Source organism: Narcine bancroftii, chromosome 4, assembly GCF_036971445.1.
Source record: "Narcine bancroftii isolate sNarBan1 chromosome 4, sNarBan1.hap1, whole genome shotgun sequence".
In the NCBI taxonomy this organism is placed as follows: Eukaryota; Metazoa; Chordata; class Chondrichthyes; order Torpediniformes; family Narcinidae; genus Narcine; species Narcine bancroftii.
Window position 1 is genome coordinate 230000764 of NC_091472.1, and position 24269 is coordinate 230025032.

Genomic DNA, 24269 nt, shown 5'->3' on the forward strand with positions numbered 1-24269 from the left:
AGAATCATTTAATTTAGTGGCTTTGGTACAAATTAAAGATTATTTTTCTTTTTCTCTGTGAGTTTATCATTTCATACTCTGTGGATTGAAACTTGATCTCACCAGCTTCCCACCAAATCCAAACACGCTGACGCTATTTGGAGGAAGCTCTGCCCATATTAGTGCCCACCTTGTTCCGGTGCCCACGACTTTCAAGTTGAGTCAACATGTCAATGTTTGGATGTGGTGGAGGTGCAAGATATAAAGACCGAGGGGAGTGAGGAGAAGACAGATCGAGAGCTAGAGCGAGAGAGAGAGACGAGGCTCCTTTACTTTGAGCAACCAGCGACTGGTCCCACGAGAGGCAGAATGAAGTCCTTCCTGCTCACCATCGCTGCAGTGCAGATCCTCCACTGCTCAGGTAGGTCCAGGAGAGAGTGGGGGCCTCATGGAGCAGGGGGAAATTGGGAATGAGGTTCGGACCATGATGTGCAGATGGGCAGCACGGTTAGCAAGTTCAATGCTGTTCATTGTCAAGTTCAGACAGCACCAGCGACATGGTTTCGAATCCGGTGCTGTCTGTAAGGAGTTTGTACATTCTCCCTGTGCCTGTATGGGTTTCCTCTGGGTGCTCTGGTTTCCTCCTGCCCTTCAAAATCGTACAAGGGTTGTAGGTTAATTGGGGTATTTGGGCAGCAGGGGATCATGAACTGGAAGGGCCTGTAACTGTGCTGTATGTCTAAAATTTAAACTAATTCTCTGAAGAAGTAACACTGGGCCACAAGTCCTGAATTGAGGCAAGGCCGACATTGAAGGCCTTAGACCTGCGGCTAAGGAGTGAATGTTTGCAGTTCAAAGATCATCTGACAGATGGGAGGATTTTAAAAGTGAGATGGGAGAGCTGAGGGCCAACAAGTTCCTATTAGAGTGGAGGGCTAGGCAGGCAGGATTAGTGAATCTTTGTTGTCAAGGAATGGTCTGAAAAGGAAAATAGGTATAAGTCAGGTAGAGGCATCTAGGATCAAGTATCAATAACAGGGTTATTGGAGGAAAAGAGGAGTGCAAAAAGGGGACGTTGCATTGAGTACAGGAGCTCGAACGCCATGTTGCAAAGGTCCCTGTAATGTTAGAGTGCAGTTCTGGTCACCTGATTATAGGAAGGATGAGATTAAACTGATGTAGGTGCAGTGGAAGTACAAGAGGCAGGAACAATTATAACATTAAAAAGGCATTTAGGCAGGTATAGGTGCTTATCCTTTTATCTGAGATACTTGGGGCTGGACACTTCTCGGTATTCGGATTATTCCAGATTATGAATTTAAAATGGTGGTGGTACAGATTAATGCAAAACATAATTATGGAGTGACACTTCATTGAAGCCAGCTCAATGAGCAATGGCTGCCTTCATTACCCATAATACCCCACACAGCTGGAACTGCTCTGCATTTCTCAAAGTGATTCCAGCTGTGTGGGAGATTATGGGTAATAAAGACAGCCACAGATCCCGCATTAAAGCAAAAAGAGGCTCACCCCGCCGCACCCTCGCCTGCCTCCTCCCAGCCCAGCTCGGCTGCTGTTGGGCTGCTTTCCCATCATCTGGTCACTCCGCACCAGCTTGGCTGGCGGGGGTTGGGGGGTGGGGCGGGGTGGTTGGGGTGTGGGGGGGGGGGGGACCCATCACCTGCTCCTCCCTCAGGCCAGGAACTTGCTGCTGCTCAGGCTCAGCCGCTCCCTGGCGTCCCCTTGCCTTCCCTTCCTCCAGCACTGCCTTCTCCTTGGTGCCGGCTCACTTCTATCCTCCTTCCTCCCAGGGCACAGACCTCAGCACCTGGGTCCCTTCGCCCTCTGGCCCTGGGAGCTCAGCAGGTTCTGGGCCTCCATACTTTTTGCGTTCTCTCCTCACTCTCTCTATAACATGTGAAAATATACTGTACATGCTTTAAAAAAAATGTTTGGTTTTCAAATGTTTTTGGTTTTCAGAATCACAGATAAAGGGATGAGGACCTGTACATGATTGGAAAATATATAGAGGATTAAAAGGACAAACAAATGGGACTAGCTCAGGCATAGGCACATTGGGGTGAAGGACCTGTTTGCGTACACAACTCGTAGACTCTGTGACTCTAACTGTCCCTGTCTCTCCACAGGAGTGCCCAGCACCAAGCATGCCCTGAGAGCTTCCATTCTTAAACTGAATGAAATCACCGAGATCGCCAACCTGTGTGCGATCACCAGGAGAGGCGTGACAAATGTAAGTGTGGTGGTCCAATTGTGTTTCCCAGACTATGTCTGAGTGCAGGTTAATTAGCTGCTAAAGATTACCCCTAGAATCGTTTAATGGGAAAACAAATCGGAGTGGGCATGTGTGAGAGAGCATAAATTTCAGGATACAGGGAAACAATAAGATGGGCCCTGCATAGAGCCAATGGGCTAAACAGCCTCTTCCTCAGCATGTTATGGCAAAATAGAGTCTAATGATTAAATGTTACGCAGACAGAGTTTTTGGATGATTATCAGATCAGGAATTTAAATTCTAAATCAGTACATGTGCCTTGAAACTCGGTTTAGAACATAGTTCTGGAATTAAAGAATTTAATTATCTCTGGAACCTTTCCCAAACTTGTTCACTAATTTCTTCCCAGAATAAAGGTTCTTGTAAATTGAGTCTGTCTATCATGATGGGTTCACCTCTGGGCATCCTCACATTCTAGCCCATTTTGGTGAGTGACTCTGACACCCCCTCTGTCATCATTGAAAGGCCCATAGTCTGAGCCCCACAGCAGAGCACCAGATATAGTCACACATCAATAAACTCTTTTATGTGTCCTCTCATCAGACTTATCGCACAGGTAAACTGTCGTACAATGTGGACTTAACGTTCTCTGTGAAAGAAACGATCTGCTCCAAGAACTCCGGACATGAATTTGATGATGTCAGCTGCTTATTCCGTCCCAAGAAGGTTGCTGTGAGTCTAGAATCACGTTTTATCAACTGAAAGCCTTCATGTGTCTTGAGTAAAAAAATTTAAATATTTACAATTATTTCATAAAATCATGTTAGAGTGAAGAATAGGCAAGAGATTAAGTTGTATCATAATGACTTTGATTCAGTGTTGTGAATGGAGCCATCACTAATTTCCCTGCATTATATTTTACTTTAACAGGAGACAGGGCTTTGCAGAAGCCATGTTGAATACTTTGCTAATAAGGTGTCTGACATAGATGTGGAATGTGAAGGTTTGAAGACTGTTGGCAGCGAGAGCGACTCCACAGAATCAAGTGAAACCAGGACTGAGGTAACTGCATGGTCATTGGATTTATAACACAGGAGAACATTTACTGAACCTTTCATTGATGTCCGATTCGGGATTGAACGGTTGTCCATTTAAAACAGAGATCCAGAGGAATTTCTTTAGCCAGAGAGTGTTGAACCTTTGGAATTTGCTGCCACGGGCAACTGTAGAGGTCACATCATTGTGTGTATTCAAGGCAGAGATTGATAGGTATCTGGATAGTCAGGGTATCAAAGGTTATGGGAGAAAGCAGGGGAATGGGGCTGAATGGGAGAATGGATCAGGTCATGATGGGCTGAATGGCCTACTTTTGGTTATGGTTATGGCGTATCTTATGGTTATGGTCTTATGGTCTAAAGATCTAAGCATAAACATTTTCTCACAGGCCCAATCTGAATCAAAGGAGACGTCTCTTGAAGAAACATCAGATGTGAGTATTAATTGGTCATTTGTCAGATGATTTTTCTCTTGCCAATCTCAATTGTTTTCAAGCAATGGTTTTCAAACTGCCCCCCTATACTCACATTCCACCTTAAGCAATCTGTATGCCATAGGTGCTCAGTGATTAGTAAGGAATTACTTAGGATGGTATGTGAGTGGAAAGAAAAGGTTTGAAAACCACTGTTTTAATTGTCCCTAATTGACTCGTTATGTGCACGGTTTCATAACTCCAAAGGGAATGGGCCAATGACAATTTTTCTCAAGCAAAATATTTCATTAACAATTGGGTCTAGAGCTGTGATTCTCAGCCTTCCTTTCCCACTCACATCCCACCTTAAGCAATCCCTTACTAATCACAGAGCACTTATAGTTTTGGGATTACTTGAAGTGGAATGTGAGTTTAGGGGGGAAGTTTGAAAACCATTGTTCTATCCTCTATTGAGAGAAGCATGTGAGAGAGGATGTTGACACAGAATGATGTGCAGGGAGGAACTCTGAACTTTGGTATCTATGCAAATGTTGTAAAAATGAACTGAGCATCAAAAGAATAGGATGACAAGCTCTCACTAATAAAACTAAATTCCAAATCTTCCTGGGGGGAGCCGGAACTTCAATTAAAGGGATGCCAATTGATGTTTTTTGTAGGTGCAGCATGGTGACAAGCACTTCCACCCCACAAGCCCTTGCACCCCACAAGCCCATGCCACCTAATTACCAATTAACCTACTACCCCTGTGCATCTTTTTTTAATGTGGAAGGTAACCAGATCACACAGAGGAAATTCGTGTGGAGAATGTGCGAACTCCTTATAGAACCCGGGTCACTGGCACTGCAATAGGGCTGGGCTAACTGCTACACTAACCATGCCACCCTTCACCATGCCACATCTCCTGACCAGGAATGTCCATTGACTCCACCCTGCCACTCCGCCAGTTTGATCAATGGTGCACTGTTGAGCATGACACTATTTACTGAGGCTTCTGCAATTCAACATTTGCATCGTCGTTCAGGAATGTCAAGATTTCTGTACTTCATTCTACTGTTTGGAAGTAATCTATTGATGCTTGATATTGACAAATACACCCTTTGCTAAGTTTGTAAATGTTAATGATTTTATACAGGTGGAAAGCAACTCAGAAGAAACCTCACTGGAAGACGCTTCAGACGTAAGTTTAATTTAGAAATTGTTCTCATTAGATTCTCAACTGTCAGGTGCAAAACCTAGATTGATCTGTTCAATTAGAGTCTGAGGATTTTATGTCATTATATATCTGTACCAGATAGTGGGGGAGAGAATATTGGATCATCTCATACTCTCTCTATACATTATCCTCTGTAAACTTTGTAATCCTCCATTCTTCCAATTACCAAAAATCTACCAATTTCAGTTATGACTGAACGCTGCAATTGAATCCTTCAGCTCCCTGGAGCGGAGAATTCCACAGATTCACCATCCTGAGGGAAGAGATTTCTCCCCCCTCTCTGTCCTTATTTTGAGCCTGCTACCTAATTTCAAGTCTCTTAACATTGGGGAAAGACCCTAGCCTTACACCCATCATGCCAGACCTTCTCATAATGTTGCGCATTGCCAGCTGACTGCCTCTCATTCTTGTAACCTGGAAAGAATAGAGCGCCAGCCATCTCACTGTGAGAGGTGCGCCAAGTCGGGAACTAGCCTGGTGAAACTTGGCTGCGCCCTTCACATCAACCATATCCCTCTTGATGTGAGGAGACCAAAACTATGCCCAACTGCAACAATACACATGGCTTCCTGATGTTGAATCACAACTCTGAAATGCCCGCTTCCCTTCCTTCTCCTAACTCACCTGCTCACCCGGTCGCATCTCAGTTTATTTCTCTTCTACACTCCCACCTTTTAGCCTGTCCTTCTTTCCCTTCCTTCCTCCTCTCCCCCTCCACCACCTTTTTTTTCCCTTATTCCTGACCAAGGGCCTGGGCCTAAAACAATGGTTACCCTTTACTTCCCATGAAGGCTGTGAGATCTGCTGAGTTTCTCCAGCACATTTGTGCAATGTATTTGCCTCCAGCATTTACTTGTTTGATTTTGTCAGCATTGACTCTAAATGACTTCAATATAATTCAACATTTAACAGTTGTGCATGCTGGCAATTTAACAATTCATATATATTTTCAAAATCACTCATTAGTGCTCTTTCCTAATGCCAACGAAATTCACTGATCGGAGACCTTCAGTATCGTTTCACAGACTTTATTTCACATGGTACATCATGGAGACCAGGTAGCAGCTACTCAACTTTGTATAAATATACAAACATGCTTGTAGAAGTAAATTTTGAAGAGATGAATAATCTGTAACAAAAGTAGGATTACATCACAGGATGTACCTGTGAAAACTGCATCAAGACCTTTATTATATTTTTATGTATTAAAATCTTATTTTTTTCTAACATACAGAAGAATGTGTCACTCTCCACCATTAGTATCCTTGACAATAGTTAAGGCTTAGCTTCGAAATAATGTCTCACTGAACAGATACTGTATTAAAAGGGGCTGTTCGCCAACTCTTTGTGTCGATGCCAAAACTGTCAACACGAACTTTCTTTCACAGATTTGGGTGCCAATTATGTTTGTGACTGTGTCAATCTTCACAAAGTTTCTTCAACAACTAAACAGATAAATGTTATTTCCACACAGGATCAGGGCAAATCCAGAGGAACACCACCTGAGGTTCGAAGCAATGTGAGTATAAATCAAAATATTTTGCAAGATGATTGTGATTGCAGATGAAAACAATTAACATCTTGCGTTCAAGTTCGTTGAATAGAGGGACAGAGGGACATGTATTTTGACTGAATGCATCGTGAAAGGCATTACAATATTTGATTCAGGGAATGGGGGGAGGAGGTTGGGTTGACGAGGGGAATTATTGAGTTGACTCAATCTGAAGGATGCTTGTTCCACCTCAAGGATAAAAAAGGCTGAAAACCAACAATGTTGTTGGCAAGGAAAGGCATCTCGAGGGCACTGCAACACTCACCAAACCAGACAAGTACTAGTGAAAAACAGGCTTAATATGCCCAATGGGCATATTGAGGGCACTGGCACAGAGCCCCTCCCCCTGCCCCTGAATCCCTTTTGACCTCACAACCCACATTGGCCAGGCTTTATTCATCACTGCTGAACTAAAGAGCCTAAGTGTTTTTCTGAGGAATTTTCCACTCCAGATTTCAGATTTATTGTCAGAAAACATACATGACATCACATACAGCCCTAAGATTCTTTTTCCTGCGGGCGTGGCAGAATCACCACTAATTGGTAATGCAAAAAAAGTCTGGCACTGAATCTCAAAACCTGATCTATCTAGGGATATTCTAAACATGAAAGGCTTTGTTGGGAGGTTACCAATTAACTTGTGGAGCATCTAAATCGTAATCCTTTCACACAGGGGCAAAGTGATTCACAAGGGACATCGGTGGAGGACTCTCATAATGTAAGTTTAATTGAGATTTTTTTTCTATTACTTCTCAATTATAATATGATGATGAACCCTAGTTCAGCTCAACTTAATTAAATGGCTACCCAGAGGAATTAGAAGGGAATCTTGGTGGATAAGAGCCTCAAAGGAGACAACGGAAGAATGGGGTTGAAAGGAAAAATACGTCAGCCATGAATTGAATGACAGAGCAGACTCAGTGGGCTGAATGGCCTAATTATGCTCCTATGTCTTATGGTTGTGTAATTAATGTCTCTGGGTATGGGAGGGTGAGGGTGCAGATGAAGGTAGCCCTGTTGAGACTAATTGATGGAATGACTCACCTGTTAGATTAATTGATCCAGTTCATCAGTGTTTTGCATCACTGCAGATTGCAAGTGTTGACTTGCAATTCAGAGCTTGAAAGTAGTCAACTGATCATTTACAAACTTAAACCCCCATCTCTCTTTCCCTTTGTCCCTGTCTCCTTTCCTCCAGCCCCCCCCCCCCACCCCACCCTCCCTGACTCATTTCTCTTTCTTCAATAAGAGAGTGAGTAAAAAAGCAGAAGTGCTGGTGGAACTCAATTGGTCTTGCAGTGTCTACAGGAAATATAGATATATTACCCACGTTTCGGGCCTGAATCCTTCTTGCCTGAAAGGTTGGTAATATATTGGTAAAGCCTCCTATGGACACTGTGACACCAACTGAGTTCCACCAGCATTTCTGTGCCCTCAGACTTTCAAGTTTCACCTCACTCAGAGAGCTCCACTTCTTAGCCCACTACCTGCTCCCTGTCACTTCTCAGCTTTCCTCTTCTACCCTCCCGCCTGTGTCCACCTATTACCTGTTAGCCAGTTCTCCTCCCCTTTCCATGACTCCCTCCTCTCCTTTCCTCCTCCCACCCCGCCCTTTCATTCGGGCATCTACCTTGTGTCGCCAGATTCCCGACGAAGGGCTCAGACCCAAAACGTCGACTACCTTTTCTTCCTATGGATGCTGCGTGACCTGCTGAATTTCTCCAGTCGTCTTGTGTATTGCATTAAAGTAATTGTTGTGTTTAGGGATGAATCTAAAATTCTAAATATTTATTTTGTAAAATAGATGAAAAGCACGTCCACAGAATTATCCCTGGAGGAATCTTCGAAGGTGAGCATAAGCGCCGTGTTTGGTGATCACCAGTAACCGCACAATGAAACATCAGACTCAGTTCAGCCCAACAGGAAATGACAAATCCATTGCTTGTGTCCATTCTAGGAGCAGAATGACAGATCAAGGGAGAGACACTACTCGTGAATGAAATTCTCTGAGATCCTGAGCTCGGGGTGAACACAAAGACCTCATTCAGAACGAACAAGATGTTGTGACCTGTACTGTACTTGCTCATGTGCAGGGCTGGGGCCTGGAGCTCCTGATTGTACATTTTACTGTCACTTGGAAATTCAATTGTTTGTAAATTATCTGTCCTTGCCTGTATATTATTGTATTATACATTGTGGATTAAAATAAAATTATAAAGAGATATTCACAAATGTGCTTTGCGAAGTTGATTTGCATTTCACTGAACCATGGGGGTTCAGACTGTCATTGTGTCAAGCCAGCCTGTCCCTCATCGATGGTCTGATGGGACCTCCTGAAGGAGGACCTCCGGTATTTGTTTGAATATTTATACATTTTTAAATCACATTACGTTCAATTCTAAATTATGGCAAAAGAAGTTATATATCTTCCCATTCCACTCCCCACCAACCCAATCCCCTCATCCCTAAAGGAAAGAAAAGAAAGAAGAGGGAAAATCCGAAGAATGTCAAGAAAATAAAATATTTATACAATAAAGTCTATTGGAGGTGACCAAGAAGTGAGGTCTTCAGAGAATCAATTATACATGCAAACCCAAATTTTCTAAATATCATCCCCATATTTTCCAAAAAACATGATATTTATCTCACAGATTATGTAATTTTCTCTAGTGGTATACAACTGCGACATTCTGCATGTCATTTTTCCATGCCTAAATCTAATGTTGACTTTGGTGATATTGCTTTATATTTCCTAGAAACTGCGAAAGCAATGAACACAAATTCATTTTGATAGATGCTTGAATTTAATTTTGACCTTATAACCTTACTATTACTCTCAATAACATCAGGTGCTGTGGGAATTTGACCCCAGTAATTCACCCCAAAAAATTACCTACGCCTAACCAAAATTGTCTAATTGTGTGATGGAGGACTTCCTGATGGTGCAACTCTTGTGTTTAATCAAACCTTCTGATAGGGGACATTCTGATGGTGGGCCTTATTGGTGGGAACTTCCTCATGGTCCAACTGCTTGGTCTGGTGGGACCTCATGATGGACGACCTCCTGTTCATGCAACTTTTGTAGTCTAATGGGACCTCCTGATGGTGCACCTCTTGTCTGGTAGGACCTCCTGAATTGCTGAGTCATTTGCTGTTTGATGATGCATATCAGGCTCAGGTTGACTGGCACTCCTTATCTTGCTCACAGGAAAAATGTTTGTCTCAAATCCTCCATTAGATTCACGTTTTGTTTAAAATCTTCAACAATTCCACTTGAAGGAATGGGGCTTGGTGCCAGTGCCAGTGAGTTGGTTAGATCTGATGTTGTCTCCCCTTCTAGTGGACGAACAGCGGGTGGGTACTTCAATGGTATCCAACAGCGTAGCTATAGAGCTGCTTCCTCACAGCTCCAGCAATCTTGATCCTGTCCCTGGAGGTAAACGTGAAAAACAGCAGTCACTGTGGTTGTAATAAAACCAAAAAATGCTGGAGAAACTCAGCAGGTCTCACAGCATCCATAGAAGGTAAAGTTCTTCTTCAAGGTACGAGTAAAAAACAGACAGGCACCTAACTAAAAAGGCTGGAGGACAAGGAAAGAAGGGACACAAGGGAGGAGCCCAGGCAAAGAGACAAAAGTTGAAATAGACTTAGATAGAAGACCAGGAGGGAAAAGGTGGGGATTAATTAGAGGATGGGATTGGCTCTGTGAATGCAGAACTGGAGGAAAGAAGACAGAGGGAAATGGAAAGAGAAAAGGAGATATAAGGATAGGAGAAAGAGAGAGATGTAGTAGAGGTGGGGGCTAACAGACACCGGGAAGTCAATGTTAATGCCATCTGCTTGGAAGGTACTCTGTCCTGTCCATGTGAAGTCTGCACCTTCACCCTACGATTGTGTGAGTTCTCTCTGGGTGCTCTGGTTTCCGCCAAAGGTTCATGCCTCATAGGAGGAGAAGAAATGGACTGCCCCCCTGACCCATCTGAGCCCATTGAGCTTGTTCCACCATTCAGTAAGTTGATGGCTGAACCAGTTGTGGACGTAGCTCTCCCTACCTGTCCCTTCCCTGAATTGCCTATGTGTGCCTTTAAATATCTTTAATGAGGCAGCCCTTGCTGTTTCATTGGGCAGAGAATTCCACAAATTCATGACTCTCTGGGGAAAACAATCTCCCTGCTTCTATCTTATCTATTCCTTTCATAATTTTGTGTCTCCAGAAGCTCCCCAATCATTCTTGTAAATACCAGTGAATGTAGCCCCAGGTGACTCAATCTCTCCTCATGAGCTAAGCCCCTCATCTCTGGAACCAACCTGCATGACCAAAGTGGGCTGACCAGCTGCATTACGGTCTGGTATGAGGACACCAATATCCTCGAGTGCAAAGCCCTGCAAAAAGAAGTGGCCACAGCCCAGGACATCACAGGCAAACCCCTCCCCACCATCAAGAACATCTACAGGAAATGTTGCCGTTGGAGAGCAGCAGCAATCATCAAGGATCCACACCACCCAGCACACGCTCTGTTCTCACTGCTAACAGCAGGAAAGATGTCTCTCCACCAGGTTCAGGAACAGCTGCTCTCCCTCCACCATCAGACTCCTCAATGACAAACTCATATCAGGGATTCGTTTAATGACTCTTACCTTTGGACTTTTTATCCTCTTCTCTGCGTTGCACAGTCGGTTTGTTTACTTTTGTTTATTTGTTTACATGTGTACGTTAAGTACAGATTTTTTTCATCACTTCCAATAAGGGGTTATTCTGCCTGGCCTGCAGGAAAAGGAATCTCAGGGTTGTATGTGATATCATGTATGTACTCTGACAATTAATCTGAAATCTGGACTACCTCCTCTCACATATTCTAAATTTATCCTCTGGCTATATACTCGGGGTGTGTGTGTGTGTGTGTGTGTATGCTGTGCTCAGCGCTGGCAGTATAGAATTGATGGGCCGGGTGGCAATAGACCAGTGGAGAGAGGTGCATGAGGAGGGGAGGGGTTGGACCAGTAGTGGGGTGCCTTGGTGCCGGCCACTGGCAGGGACCTCATGGCCAAGCTCTGACACTGACGATCGCCAGTGTAACTGGTTCGGCTGTGTTGGCATTTTATCCTCTGAGCCTTCAGGCCTGGGTTCAGAGAAATAACTGGAGACAAGAAATAGCTGGGTAAAAATCAGGCATCGGCAAATTTCTAAGATGCAATCTACTTTTATATAATCTATTATCAAATGTATATTTCTATTTCTGCATGGTTCCCCAGCCTTGCCTTTCCTCTAATTACATCGATTAAAAGAGAACACACTGTCCAGGGTCCACTTTTGCTCGTACCTTGACAACACATCAATCGATCAATTCAGATTTTTTAAATCATAAATACCACACTGAAAACACAGTTCGGGTGGGAACCTTGCAAGGACAAGGTTATTTTGATGAAGCATGTTAACTTGGGACATTTTGGGAAATGGCGAGGTAACTGCAATATGAAAGGCGATGACTTTACCCCTGTCGTCGTGGCAATGCATAGGCTGAGACAGCAGTGAAGTTCAAGGAATGCAGATAGGTTGTCCCCTTCCTCTGGTCGCTCCCCACTGCCCCCCTTCCCCCAACATGCCCCTGGGACACTCAAATTCAGCCTATGTTCCCCAAGAACCCCATTTTTTGGGGCAGTGCGGTGTGGATCACAGTGATTCATAAGGTAAATAAAATCCTTAGCGGCCCATTGTGATACTGCCACTGCAATCGGAGTTCACTGACTCAATCAAACCCATACATTATTGTGAAAGCCTCCATAAAACCTCGTTTTGGTCAGACGGATGCAATCTGTCCCTATAACCGAGGGACTTCCACACCTTGTTTACAGAGACCTCCACGTATTTCCTGAAGCGTGTAACCCCTGTCAAGAACTGAACAAAACACGTCACCTCTCATGGCGAGCGCCTGGAGGCAGAGAGTGGCACCCTGGTGGGGGCTGGTGGGTGCTGCTAGGTGATTGACTGAGAGGCTAACTGTCACTCTCTCAGTCAGCCATCCAGTCCCAGCGGCGCCCACCAACCCCCATCAGAATGGCACTAATTACTTAACTGCCTCCGGGTGCTCTGGGCAAGCTGCTTTCATTCAACCTCCACCACCACCCCCCACCCCCCTCCACCCCCCATCTTTCAGTTACAGAAATCATTGCATTTAACATCAGCACAAATGGTTAGCATGCATTTCTGAACCAGTCGATTGTGAGTTCAAATTGTTCAGAATATCCAGCTTTCATGAACTGGGAAGGGAATAAAGAGAAAGAAATATCCTCACAGAGGTAAGAAAACTGATTGAACATCAAACACACCGCAGACGTTAGAAAGATGAAATAAAAACAGGAAGGGCTGGTGTTACCCAACTGCATCTGAAGAGAAAGAGAGTAAATGTTTCAGATCAGAGACCCTTCAGCAGAAGTGGACGATTACATTTCTTCTCTGAAGAGGGGGAAAGCTTTGCCTGGCCAACGCTTATCCCTGACCACCTGTGCAAAAGCAAATTATTTGGCCATCTTCATCTTGCTGTGTGCGACATAGCTTTATCTGGAAAATAAGGAACTCGGGAGGCAGTGGGAGGATTATTGCATCTTTAAATGCTCACAATCCATCAGGTTGCAAAGAGAGAGAGAGAGAGAGAGAGCTACTCGCGGATTTAACTTATCCTTTTCAAATAATCTCGCGAGTTGATAGTTTAGGAGCTGACAAGTTATCCCCCCAGCCATGTATCAAGCAGAGAGAGGGTGCACACATGGAAAAAACCGCTGGTAAAATACTGAATCTGAATCAGAATTGTGACATGAACGTGTCACAAAATTTGTTGTTTTGCGGCAGCATTACAGGGATCAGTTGAAGACTACCATACTGCAATCCACTGAAGAGGTACTGGGCTTCTCCTCCAGGAAAAACAAGGACTGGTTTGACGAAAACAGCCAGGAAATCCAGGAGCTGCTGGCAAAGAAGCGAGCTGCCCACCAGGCTCACCTTACAAAGCCGTCCTGTCCAGAGAAGAAACAAGCCTTCCGTCGCGCATGCAGCCATCTTCAGCGCAAACTCCGGGAGATCCAAAATGAGTGGTGGACTAGCCTCGCCAAACGAACCCAGCTCAGCGTGGACATTGGCGACTTCAGGGGTTTCTACGAGGCTCTAAAGGCTGTGTACGGCCCCTCACCCCAAGTCCAAAGCCCGCTGTGCAGCTCAGACGGCAAAGTCCTCCTCAGCGACAAGATCTCCATCCTCAACCGATGGTCAGAACACTTCCAATCTCTTTTCAGTGCCAACCGCTCAGTCCAAGATTCCGCCCTGCTCCAGCTCCCTCAACAGCCCCTAAGGCTAGAGCTGGATGAGGTTCCCACCCTGGATGAGACATATAAGGCAATTGAACAACTGAAAAGTGGCAAAGCAGCAGGTATGGATGGAATCCCCCCAGAAGTCTGGAAGGCTGGCGGCAAAACTCTGCATGCCAAACTGCATGAGTTTTTCAAGCTTTGTTGGGACCAAGGTAAACTGCCTCAGGATCTTCGTGATGCCACCATCATCACCCTGTACAAAAACAAAGGCGAGAAATCAGACTGCTCAAACTACAGGGGAATCACGTTGCTCTCCATTGCAGGCAAAATCTTCGCTAGGATTCTACTAAATAGAATAATACCTAGTGTCGCCGAGAATATTCTCCCAGAATCACAGTGCGGCTTTCGCGCAAACAGAGGAACTACTGACATGGTCTTTGCCCTCAGACAGCTCCAAGAAAAATGCAGAGAACAAAACAAAGGACTCTACATCACCTTTGTTGACCTCACCAAAGCCTTCGACACCGTGAGCAGGAAAGGGCTTTGGCAAATACTAGAGCGCATCGGATGTCCCCCAAAGTTCCTCAACATGATTATCCAACTGCACGAAAACCAACAAGGTCGGGTCAGATACAGCAATGAGCTCTCTGAACCCTTCTCCATTAACAATGGCGTGAAGCAAGGCTGTGTTCTGGCACCAACCCTCTTTTCAATCTTCTTCAGCATGATGCTGAACCAAGCCATGAAAGACCCCAAAAATGAAGACGCTGTTTACATCCGGTACCGCACGGATGGCAGTCTCTTCAATCTGAGGCGCCTGCAAGCTCACACCAAGACACAAGAGAAACTTGTCCGTGAACTACTCTTTGCAGACGATGCCGCTTTAGTTGCCCATTCAGAGCCAGCTCTTCAGCGCTTGACGTCCTGCTTTGCGGAAACTGCCAAAATGTTTGGCCTGGAAGTCAGCCTGAAGAAAACTGAGGTCCTCCATCAGCCAGCTCCCCACCATGATTACCAGCCCCCCCACATCTCCATCGGGCACACAAAACTCAAAACGGTCAACCAGTTTACCTATCTCGGCTGCACCATTTCATCAGATGCAAGGATCGACAATGAGATAGACAACAGACTCGCCAAGGCAAATAGCGCCTTTGGAAGACTACACAAAAGAGTCTGGAAAAACAACCAACTGAAAAACCTCACAAAGATAAGCGTATACAGAGCCGTTGTCATACCCACACTCCTGTTCGGCTCCGAATCATGGGTCCTCTACCGGCACCACCTACGGCTCCTAGAACGCTTCCACCAGCGTTGTCTCCGCTCCATCCTCAACATCCATTGGAGCGCTTACATCCCTAACGTCGAAGTACTCGAGATGGCAGAGGTCGACAGCATCGAGTCCATGCTGCTGAAGATCCAGCTGCGCTGGATGGGTCACGTCTCCAGAATGGAGGACCATCGCCTTCCCAAGATCGTGTTATATGGCGAGCTCTCCACTGGCCACCGTGACAGAGGTGCACCAAAGAAAAGGTACAAGGACTGCCTAAAGAAATCTCTTGGTGCCTGCCACATTGACCACCGCCAGTGGGCTGATATCGCCTCAAACCGTGCATCTTGGCGCCTCACAGTTTGGCGGGCAGCAACCTCCTTTGAAGGAGACCGCAGAGCCTACCTCACTGACAAAAGGCAAAGGAGGAAAAACCCAACACCCAACCCCAACCAACCAATTTTCCCCTGCAACCGCTGCAATCGTGTCTGCCTGTCCCGCATCGGACTTGTCAGCCACAAACGAGTCTGCAGCTGACGTGGACTTTTTACCCCCTCCATAAATCTTCGTCCGCGAAGCCAAGCCAAAGAAGACAGGTGTAAAAATTGCTGTAAATTTCATTTTTAAAATAAATAAATTAGTGCAAAAGGAAAGAGTGAGGCAATGTCTGTGGAGAAGAAGGTGTGATTGTAAAAATTCACAATCTGTGTATGTGAAAAGTACAACTGAGTTGCTGCCTTGATTTCGAGGGCCTGTATGTCAGGAGGTTTGAGAGCTGAACCGGAGGACAGAAAATATGAGTCCAGGGACATTCTACACTCAAACCAGCACATTGATGTTCTCATTCTAGCCAAGGTGTAGTTTCATGGCAAAGGCTGAAGTGGAGGAGCTGAGGAGAAAGGAATCATCATAGCCCACTTCCTATTCACTTTAAATCATTCTTCACAGTCACAAAATGTTCCAAGCTGATGACACACTTGTTTATCCCCCTGAAATGGCTATTCTTTCCCACCTCTTCCATGTTTCTTGCCTTTTGAGCCCTTCCCCTCCTCCGGAAGTCCACACAGTGCCCCAAAAACTGGGCCAGCAGGAAGCCACAAACACAAACCTCTCCACAGCTGTCAACAAGACCTGGGCCCAAAATAAACCTGTGGATGCTGCTCCCACGTTCACTGATGACTGGCTCCTGTCAGTGACGTGGAGCAGAGAAAGCCACTGGTGTTTGCTCTGGTTCCTCCCAATGCTTTCTCTGGTCAGCTGACAGCAAGGGGAGTGCAGAGCTGAGGGAGAAAAGTTGTCCAGGTCACTTGAGTGAAACAGAACATAGCCCTGCCATGAGAGCAGAACTGAAATGCCTGCAGAACCTTGGACTCAAATTTCCAATTGCTAATGTGGTGGGGGGGTGGGTTATAGAAACATAGAACACTACAGCACAGAAAACAGGTTCTCGTCCATGATGAAATATTATTCCGCTTGTCCTATTGACCTGCATTCATTCCATAACCCTCCAGACTTCTCCCATCCATGTATCTATCCAATTTATTCTTAAAACTTTAGGTGAGCCTGCATTCACCACATCAGATGGCAGCTTGTTCCACCCTCCCAACACTCTCTAAGTGAAGTAAGTTCCCTCTAAATCTTTCCCCTTTCTCCCTAAACCCATGTCCTCTCATATTTATCTCTCCTAATCTAAGTAGAAAGAGCCTACTCACCTTTACTCTGTATGTACCTCTCGTAATTTGGTAAACCTCTATCAAATCTCCTCTCATTCTTCTACGGTCCAAGGAATAAAGACTCAACCTGTTAAACCATTCGCTGTAACTCAACTCCTGAAGACCCAGCAGCATCCTAGTTTATCTACCCTGCACTCTTTCAATCTTACTGATATCCTTCCTGTAGTTTGGTGACCAAAACTGCACACAATGTTCCAAATTTGATCTCACCAATGCCTTATTCAACCTCACCACAACATCCTAAATCCTGTACTCATTACTTTGATTTATGAAGGCCAATATGCCAAAAGCATTCTTTACAACCCTCTCCACCTGTGGTACCACTTTCAGGGAATTATGCATCCGTATTCCCAGATCTTTTTGTTCCTCCGCACCCCTCAGTGGTCTACTATTTACTGTGTACGTCATACCTTGATTTACTCTTCCAAAATGCAACACCTCACACTTGTCTGTATTAAATTCCATCTGGCCCATTTTTCCATTTGATCCAAATCATTCTGCAAGCCTTGCAAGCCTTCTTCACTGTCCACAACACCTCTAATCTCAGAGTTATTAGCAAACTTGCTGATCCAATTTATGACATTATCATCCAGATTATTGATATAGACAACAAACAACAATGGTCCAGCAGGCCTCCAGTCTGAGGAGCTATATTGTAATATACCTGGGAATTTCCTCTAATGGTGGTTATATTTGCATCATCCACCCTGGGGATGGCCCCTAATGGAGGTTATCTATGTATCTCACCCATGGGGGTAACCCTTAATAGGGTTTATATTAGTATCACACCCCTAGCGACTGTCACCAGTGGGGGTTATATTTGTTTCACACTGCTGGGGTGTGCCCCAGTTTGGGATTATCTGTGCATCACACCCCAGGGGTCTGACCTTAATGGGACACCAACACACACTGACACAGATACGCGCGCGCGCGCGCGTGCACACACACACACACACACACACACACACACACACACACACACACACACATACACACACACACACACACACACACACTCAGGCACACATACAGACACACACACATACAGATACACACACGCACACACTCAGAGATAAACACACAGAGATAGACACACCCATACACATACAGCTATACACACGCACAAAGACAGACACACACAGAGACAGACAGACACACAGAGACAGACACACACATATGCAGACACACATACAGATATACACACGCAAACACACACACACACACACACACACACACACACACACACACATACACACACACACACACACTCTCAGCCACAAGGTGATGGACAGTTCAGCTGCCAATTCTGCAATCCTGACAAGAACGATCACCCGATGCTGCCACCATGTGGACAAACGAGGACTAATCTCATGTCGTGAAAGAATTATTCTGGATGATTTTGCCTTGGTGAGGAGTTCTAGCCCACAACATCCACCAGTACGTTACTCCCTCAGCTGCTGCTCAAGCCACTGAATTCCTCAGGCACATTGTGTTTAGCTTCAGACACCGGCATCTGCCATCTTCTGTGGGTTTCCAGATTAATTGTGGATCCCCTCTCCAAGGACACCCATGACACAGTAGCTCAAAGACATTGTCCTCAGAAATCAGATGCAAACTACAAAATGCAAGTAGTTGTAGATCATATTCATGGAATAAGGATCAATGTATGAATAAGACCAAGCTGATACTCTTTGGCATTTAGGGAAGGAGACGAGATCTTATCAAGACGTGTAAAATGTTAAAAGGATCAAACAGAATAGATCACAAGATAAAGGAATGGAAGAAAGCCATTTGGCCCATCAAGTCTTCTCTGCAAACCACCCTGAGCTAAACTGTTCTCACATCTAGTTCGAAACTCCAGCCTTTTCCCCATATCCCTTGATACCCTGACTGATTAGATGCCTTTCAATCTCCCCCTTAAACTCCCCCAATGATCGGGCCTCCACAGCTGCAAGTGGCAACAAATCCCACAAATCCACGCCCCTCTGGCAAAAGAAATTTCTCCTCATCTCTGTTTTAAGTGGGTACCTTCTAATTCTAAGACTGTGCCCTCTTGCCCTGGAGTCACCCACCAAGGGAAACATCTTGTTCACATCTACTCTGTCCAGTCCTTTCAGTATTTGAAATGTTTCTATGAGATCCCCACTTATTTTTCTAGACTCCAATGAAGAGAGTCCAAGAGCCGATAGATGAGGCAGGAAGAATATTCTTGATGTTGGGAAAGTCCTAAACAAGGGGGTCACAGTCTAAGGATAAGTGGGAAGCCAGTTAAGACTGAGATGAGAAGGAGAAACTTCACTCAGAGAATTTAATTTTTGTTTCATTTTTAAAAATTTAGAGATACAATGCGTTAACAGGCCCTTCTGGCCCCAAAGCCTGTGCCCCCCAATTAACCACGAACCCTGCATGTTTTTTTTTAGAGGGTGGGATGAAACCGGAGCACTAGGGGGGAAAAAACCATGCAGGTCATGGGGACTATCTACAATATTTTTAAAATTTTAATGATACAGTTATCTGACCAACTCTGTACATATTCATCCCGTACACTTTCGGAGGGGTAGAGTTAGGGTTAGGTATAGAGTTGGCATTGGGGTTTGGGGATGGGGGGGTGTTAGAAAGTTAGACTTAGGAAACCAGAGCATGTGGAGAACAAGCAAACTCCTCACAGACAGCGCTGGATTCGAACTTGGGTTGTTGGTGCTCTAATAGCATGGCCACAACCGCTGCGCTAACCATGATACCCATTTGATTTGAGCTCTCAATGACAGCTCAGTCAAAGTTTCTGCAAAAATTGACAAGCTGCTCCCCTACATCTTCATCTTGCTGAATTTGCACTTAGCCTCCCCTTTTCTTCCCCTCCCCTGCATCCTCCTCCATCCCCTCCCACACAAAACCTTGCATCACCACACCACCCCATGTCAGCAAGGAGCAGGAAGCATGAATGTGAACTTCTCCCCACTTGTCAATAATAACCCCAGTCCAAACTAACATGATGAGTTTAAACAAATGTTGCTTCCAGGAGCACGTTGCATCTGCAAAGAGATGTGGGTGTTTGATGTATAAAATCTCGATGGTTTCTTTTCAGAAATTTTCCACAAGTCACCTAATGTATAATCTGAACTGAATTGTAGTTCATGATGTAAAAAAAAATCATGTACTGATGATTAAACATCCCTCCTGGGAATTCTAACAAGCATTTATAAACCCCAAACACAGGAGACATTAACCAGCAATTGCTTTCTCATGGGGGATTCTTTAAACCCGTATGGCCAATAGCTGTAATGGCTGCTAATTTTTCAACTCCTGAGTTTCAAAGCCTGGGAAGTTGAACAAATAATCATGTGAAGAGTGCTTTTGACATTTAGTCAGGATGGAATTACATCACTCAGTCTTCTCCAACCTCCCGCCAGTCCTGTACCAACTGTGGCAGAGGCAGAGCATCTTGTGACATTTAGAGCATCGAGCATTACAGCACAGTACAGGCCCTTCAGCCCACAATGTTGTGCTGACCCATGTAAACCTACTCCTCGACAATCTAATCCTTTCCTACCTCACACCCATAGCCCTCTATTTCCCTTGCATTCATCTGCCTGGCTAAGAGACTTTTGAATTTCCCTATTGATCTAGCCCAGTGGTTTTCAAACATTTTCTTTCCACTCACATCCCACCTTAAATAATCCCTATGCCATCGGTGCTCTGTGATTAGTAAGGGATTGCTTAAGGTGGGATGTGAGTGGAAAGGGAAGGATGGGAATCACTGCTCTAGACCCAATTGTTACTGAAATATTTTGCTTGAGAAAAATTGTCATTGGCCCAATTCCTTTGGAGCTATGAAACCGTGCACATAACGAGTCAATTGGGTACAACTAAAAGTTTTCAAACTTTTTCTTTTCACCTATATACCATCTTAAGCAATCCCTTAATAATCACAGAGAACCGTTAGCAATAGGGAATACTTAAAGTCGTATCTGAGTGGAAAGAAAAAGGTTGAGAACCACTGATCTAACCTCTACCACCACCCCCAACAATGCATACCGGGCATCACCGCTCTCTGTAAAAATTGTACACCTGACAGCTTCCCTGAACTTTCATCCATTCCCCTTGAACAGATGTTGGCTATTGTTGTTTAGAGATACAGCACAGAAACAAACCCTTCTGACCCACAAGCCTGCATCACCCAAGTGGACCCTTCAACCTACTAATTCTGGATTTTGGAATGTGGGAGGAAGCTGGAGCACCCTGTTCTGTACACTGAAGTTTTCTTTAACTGTATTTTCTAAGTTAATAGTGGTCCAAACTAGAGACTATCCAAGAGCATAATGAAAGAACAGAATAAAAGGCTTCTCCAGTCATAATAAAGAGGACTAGGGGAAAATGAGAAAAAAATTGCAGTTCAGAATAGAAATAGGCCCATATCTTACCTCTTCTGTGCTAATAATTGTGCCTATCTATTCCAATCCAACGTGCCTTCAATAATGCCACGTCTCTCAAGGCCCTGTTTTATTTATTTAAGTACCTGGCCAGATGCCCCTTAAATATTATTCCTATTTCACCCTCCACTGGGAGCTCCTTCCCAACACCAACTATTTACCGCTCAGATCCCTCCTCTCTCCCATCTTGATCCACTAGTTTTGAGAGAGGAACTCTGGCTATCGGCCCAGTCCGTGCCTGCCATAGCTTTAACTCCCTCTATTGTAACCTCTTTTCATTCCTGGGAGACCCATCCCAGCCCATCCAGTATAACAAGGGCAATGAGGGGCAGAAAGAGAGAAAAGGCCTGGGTTCCGGAGGGAAGAAGCCACTGATAGATTATAGCATGGATTGTAGATTATAAATTTCAGCAGTAAGAAAAGCTTTAATAATAATTTTTTTAATGGGGAAATGCTAGTCTGTGAAAGAAATGTTCTTTTTCTCAGTAGCGTAGCTGCAAGGCGTGAGAACCGGGACCATGCTGTTCTCTAAATTTGTGCTGAATGTCTTGCTGAAGTCTGCAGATTGCAGGTCATGTAGAAGGGGAAGCTAACCCATCTAAAAAGGTTTGTGCCCATCTGCCTTTCTTGCAGAAATACCCTGTGGTTGGTCACAGCGGGTCTTCTCGTGTAACAGAGCACCTGCTTTGCAAAGCTAATAAAGTTGTGTTAACATAACATAACATAACAATTACAGCACGGAAACAGGCCATTAGGCCCTTCTAGTCCACACCGAACCAAACACCCCTCTCTAGTCCCACCTCCCTGCACAATGCCCATAACCCTCCATCTTCTTCTCATCCATATACCTGTCCAACCTTTTCTTAAATAATACAATTGACTCCGCCGCCACTATTTCTCCCGGAAGCTCATTCCACACGGCTACCATTCTCTGAGTAAAGAAGTTCCCCCTCATGTTACCTCTAAACCTCTGCCCCTTAATTCTTAACTCATGTCCTCTTGTTTTAATCTTTCCTCCTCTTAATGGAAATAGTCTATCCACATCCACTCTGTCTATCCCTTTCATAATCTTAAATACTTCTATCAAATCCCCTCTCAACCTTCTACGCTCCAAAGAATAAAGACCTAATCTGTCCAATCTCTCCCTATACTCTAGATGCTTAAACCTAGGTAACATTCTGGTAAATCTTCTCTGCACTCTCTCCACTCTGTTTATATCCTTCCTATAATTAGGTGACCAGAACTGCACACAGAACTCCAAATTAGGCCACACCAATGTCTTATACAATCTCAACATCACCTCCCAACTCCTATATTCCATGCAATGATTAATAAAGGCCAGCATACTAAAAGCCTTCTTCACCACCCTATTCACGTGAGTTTCTACCTTCAGGGAACGATGTACCGTTACTCCTAAATCTTTCTGCTCTTCTGTATTCATCAATGCTCTCCCATTTACCACGTATGTCCTGTTCTGATTCTTCTTACCAAAATGAAGCACCTCACACTTATCAGCATTAAATTCCATCTGCCATTTTTCAGCCCACTTTTCTAAGCAGCCCAAATCCCTCTGCAATCCTTGAAAACCTTCTTCATTATCCACTATTCCACCTATCTTAGTATCGTCTGTATATTTACTAATCCAATTCACCACCCCATCATCTAGATCATTAATGTATATAACGAACAACAATGGGCCCAATACAGATCCTTGAGGCACACAACTGGTCACCGGCCTCCAACCTGACAGACAATTATCCACTACCACTCTCTGGCCTCTCCCTTTCAGCCAATGTTCAATCCATTTGACTATCTCAAAATTTATACCTAAAGACTGCACCTTCCTAACTAACCTTCCATGTGGTACCTTATCGAAGGCCTTACTGAAGTCCATATAGACAACATCCACTGCGCTACCCTCATCCACATTCCTAGTCACCTCTTCAAAAAATTCAATCGGATTGGTCAAACATGACCTTCCTCCCACAAATCCATGTTGAGTGTTCCTGATCAGACCCTGTCTATCCAGATGTTTATAAGTACTATCTCTAAGAATTTTCTCCATTAATTTACCTACCACAGACGTCAAACTTACAGGCCGATAGTTGCCAGGCTTCCTCCTTAAACCCTTTTTAAATAACGGAACCACATGCGCAATGCGCCAATCCTCCGGCACTATCCCCATATCTAATGACATTTGGAAAATTACCGCCAGAGCCTCTGCTATTTCCTCCTTCACTTCTCTCAATGTCCTGGGGAGGATCCCGTCTGGTCCCGGAGACTTATCCACCTTTATATTCTTCAAAAGCCCTAAAACTACATCTTTTGTAATCTCTATATTCCCCATATTTACCCAATTTGCTTTTTTTTATCTCACATCTCCCAATATCCTTCTCCTTAGTGAATACCGAAGAAAAGAAACTGTTCGATATCTCCCCCATTTCTCTAGGCTCCACACACAGTTTTCCGCTCTGATTTTCTAAGGGACCAATTTTGTCTCTAGCTTTCCTTTTACCATTAACATATTTGTAGAACTCTTTTGGATTAGTTTTCACCCTGCTTGCCATAGTTTCCTCGTACCTTCTTTTAGCTTTCCTAATTCCTCTCTTAAGATTCCTCTTACATTCAATGTATCTTTCAAACATCTCCTTAACTCCATGCTTCTTATATCTAATGTACGCCTCCCTTTTTCTTCGAACCAAGTTTCCAATATTCCTTGAAAACCACGGCTCTCTCAAACCTTTTGCCCCTCCTTTTAACCTAACAGGAACATAAAACTTTTGCACTCTCAAAATCTGATCTTTAAAAGACTTCCATCTCTCTACTACATCCTGCCCATAAAACAAATTGTCCCAATCCACACCCTGCAAGTCCTTTCGCATCTCCTCAAATCTAGCTTTTCCCCAATCAAAAACCTCAACCCTTGGCCCTGACTTCTCTCTTTCCATAATGACATTGAAGCTGATGGCATTATGATCACTGGACCCGAAGTGCTCGCCAACACTAACCTCCGTCACTTGACCCATCCCATTTGCCAACAGTAGATCTAACACTGCTCCTTCTCTGGTTGG

At 44.5% G+C, this 24269-nt stretch overlaps 1 protein-coding gene across 1 annotated transcript; it reads left to right on the forward strand.

The window, feature by feature from the left end:
• Nucleotides 1–303: 303 nt before the first annotated feature.
• LOC138760060 (secreted phosphoprotein 24-like) lies at nucleotides 304–8698 on the forward strand. Its single transcript, XM_069930485.1, has 10 exons — nucleotides 304–400; nucleotides 2127–2230; nucleotides 2816–2944; nucleotides 3143–3274; nucleotides 3657–3701; nucleotides 4834–4878; nucleotides 6389–6433; nucleotides 7140–7184; nucleotides 8271–8315; nucleotides 8424–8698. The coding sequence occupies exons 1-10, from the start codon at nucleotides 349–351 to the stop codon at nucleotides 8460–8462; spliced, it is 681 nt and encodes a 226-aa protein (XP_069786586.1). The 5' UTR covers nucleotides 304–348; the 3' UTR covers nucleotides 8463–8698.
• Nucleotides 8699–24269: the final 15571 nt, after the last annotated feature.

Excerpts from the sequence above, each read along its gene's own strand:
- LOC138760060 (XM_069930485.1), top strand. The coding sequence starts at position 349 with ATGAAGTCCTTCCTGCTCACCATCGCTGCAGTGCAGATCCTCCACTGC. Across the intron at positions 401-2,126 it reads GCAGATCCTCCACTGCTCAG|GAGTGCCCAGCACCAAGCAT; the intron begins GTAGGTCCAGGA and ends GTCTCTCCACAG. Across the intron at positions 2,945-3,142 it reads TCCGTCCCAAGAAGGTTGCT|GAGACAGGGCTTTGCAGAAG; the intron begins GTGAGTCTAGAA and ends TTACTTTAACAG.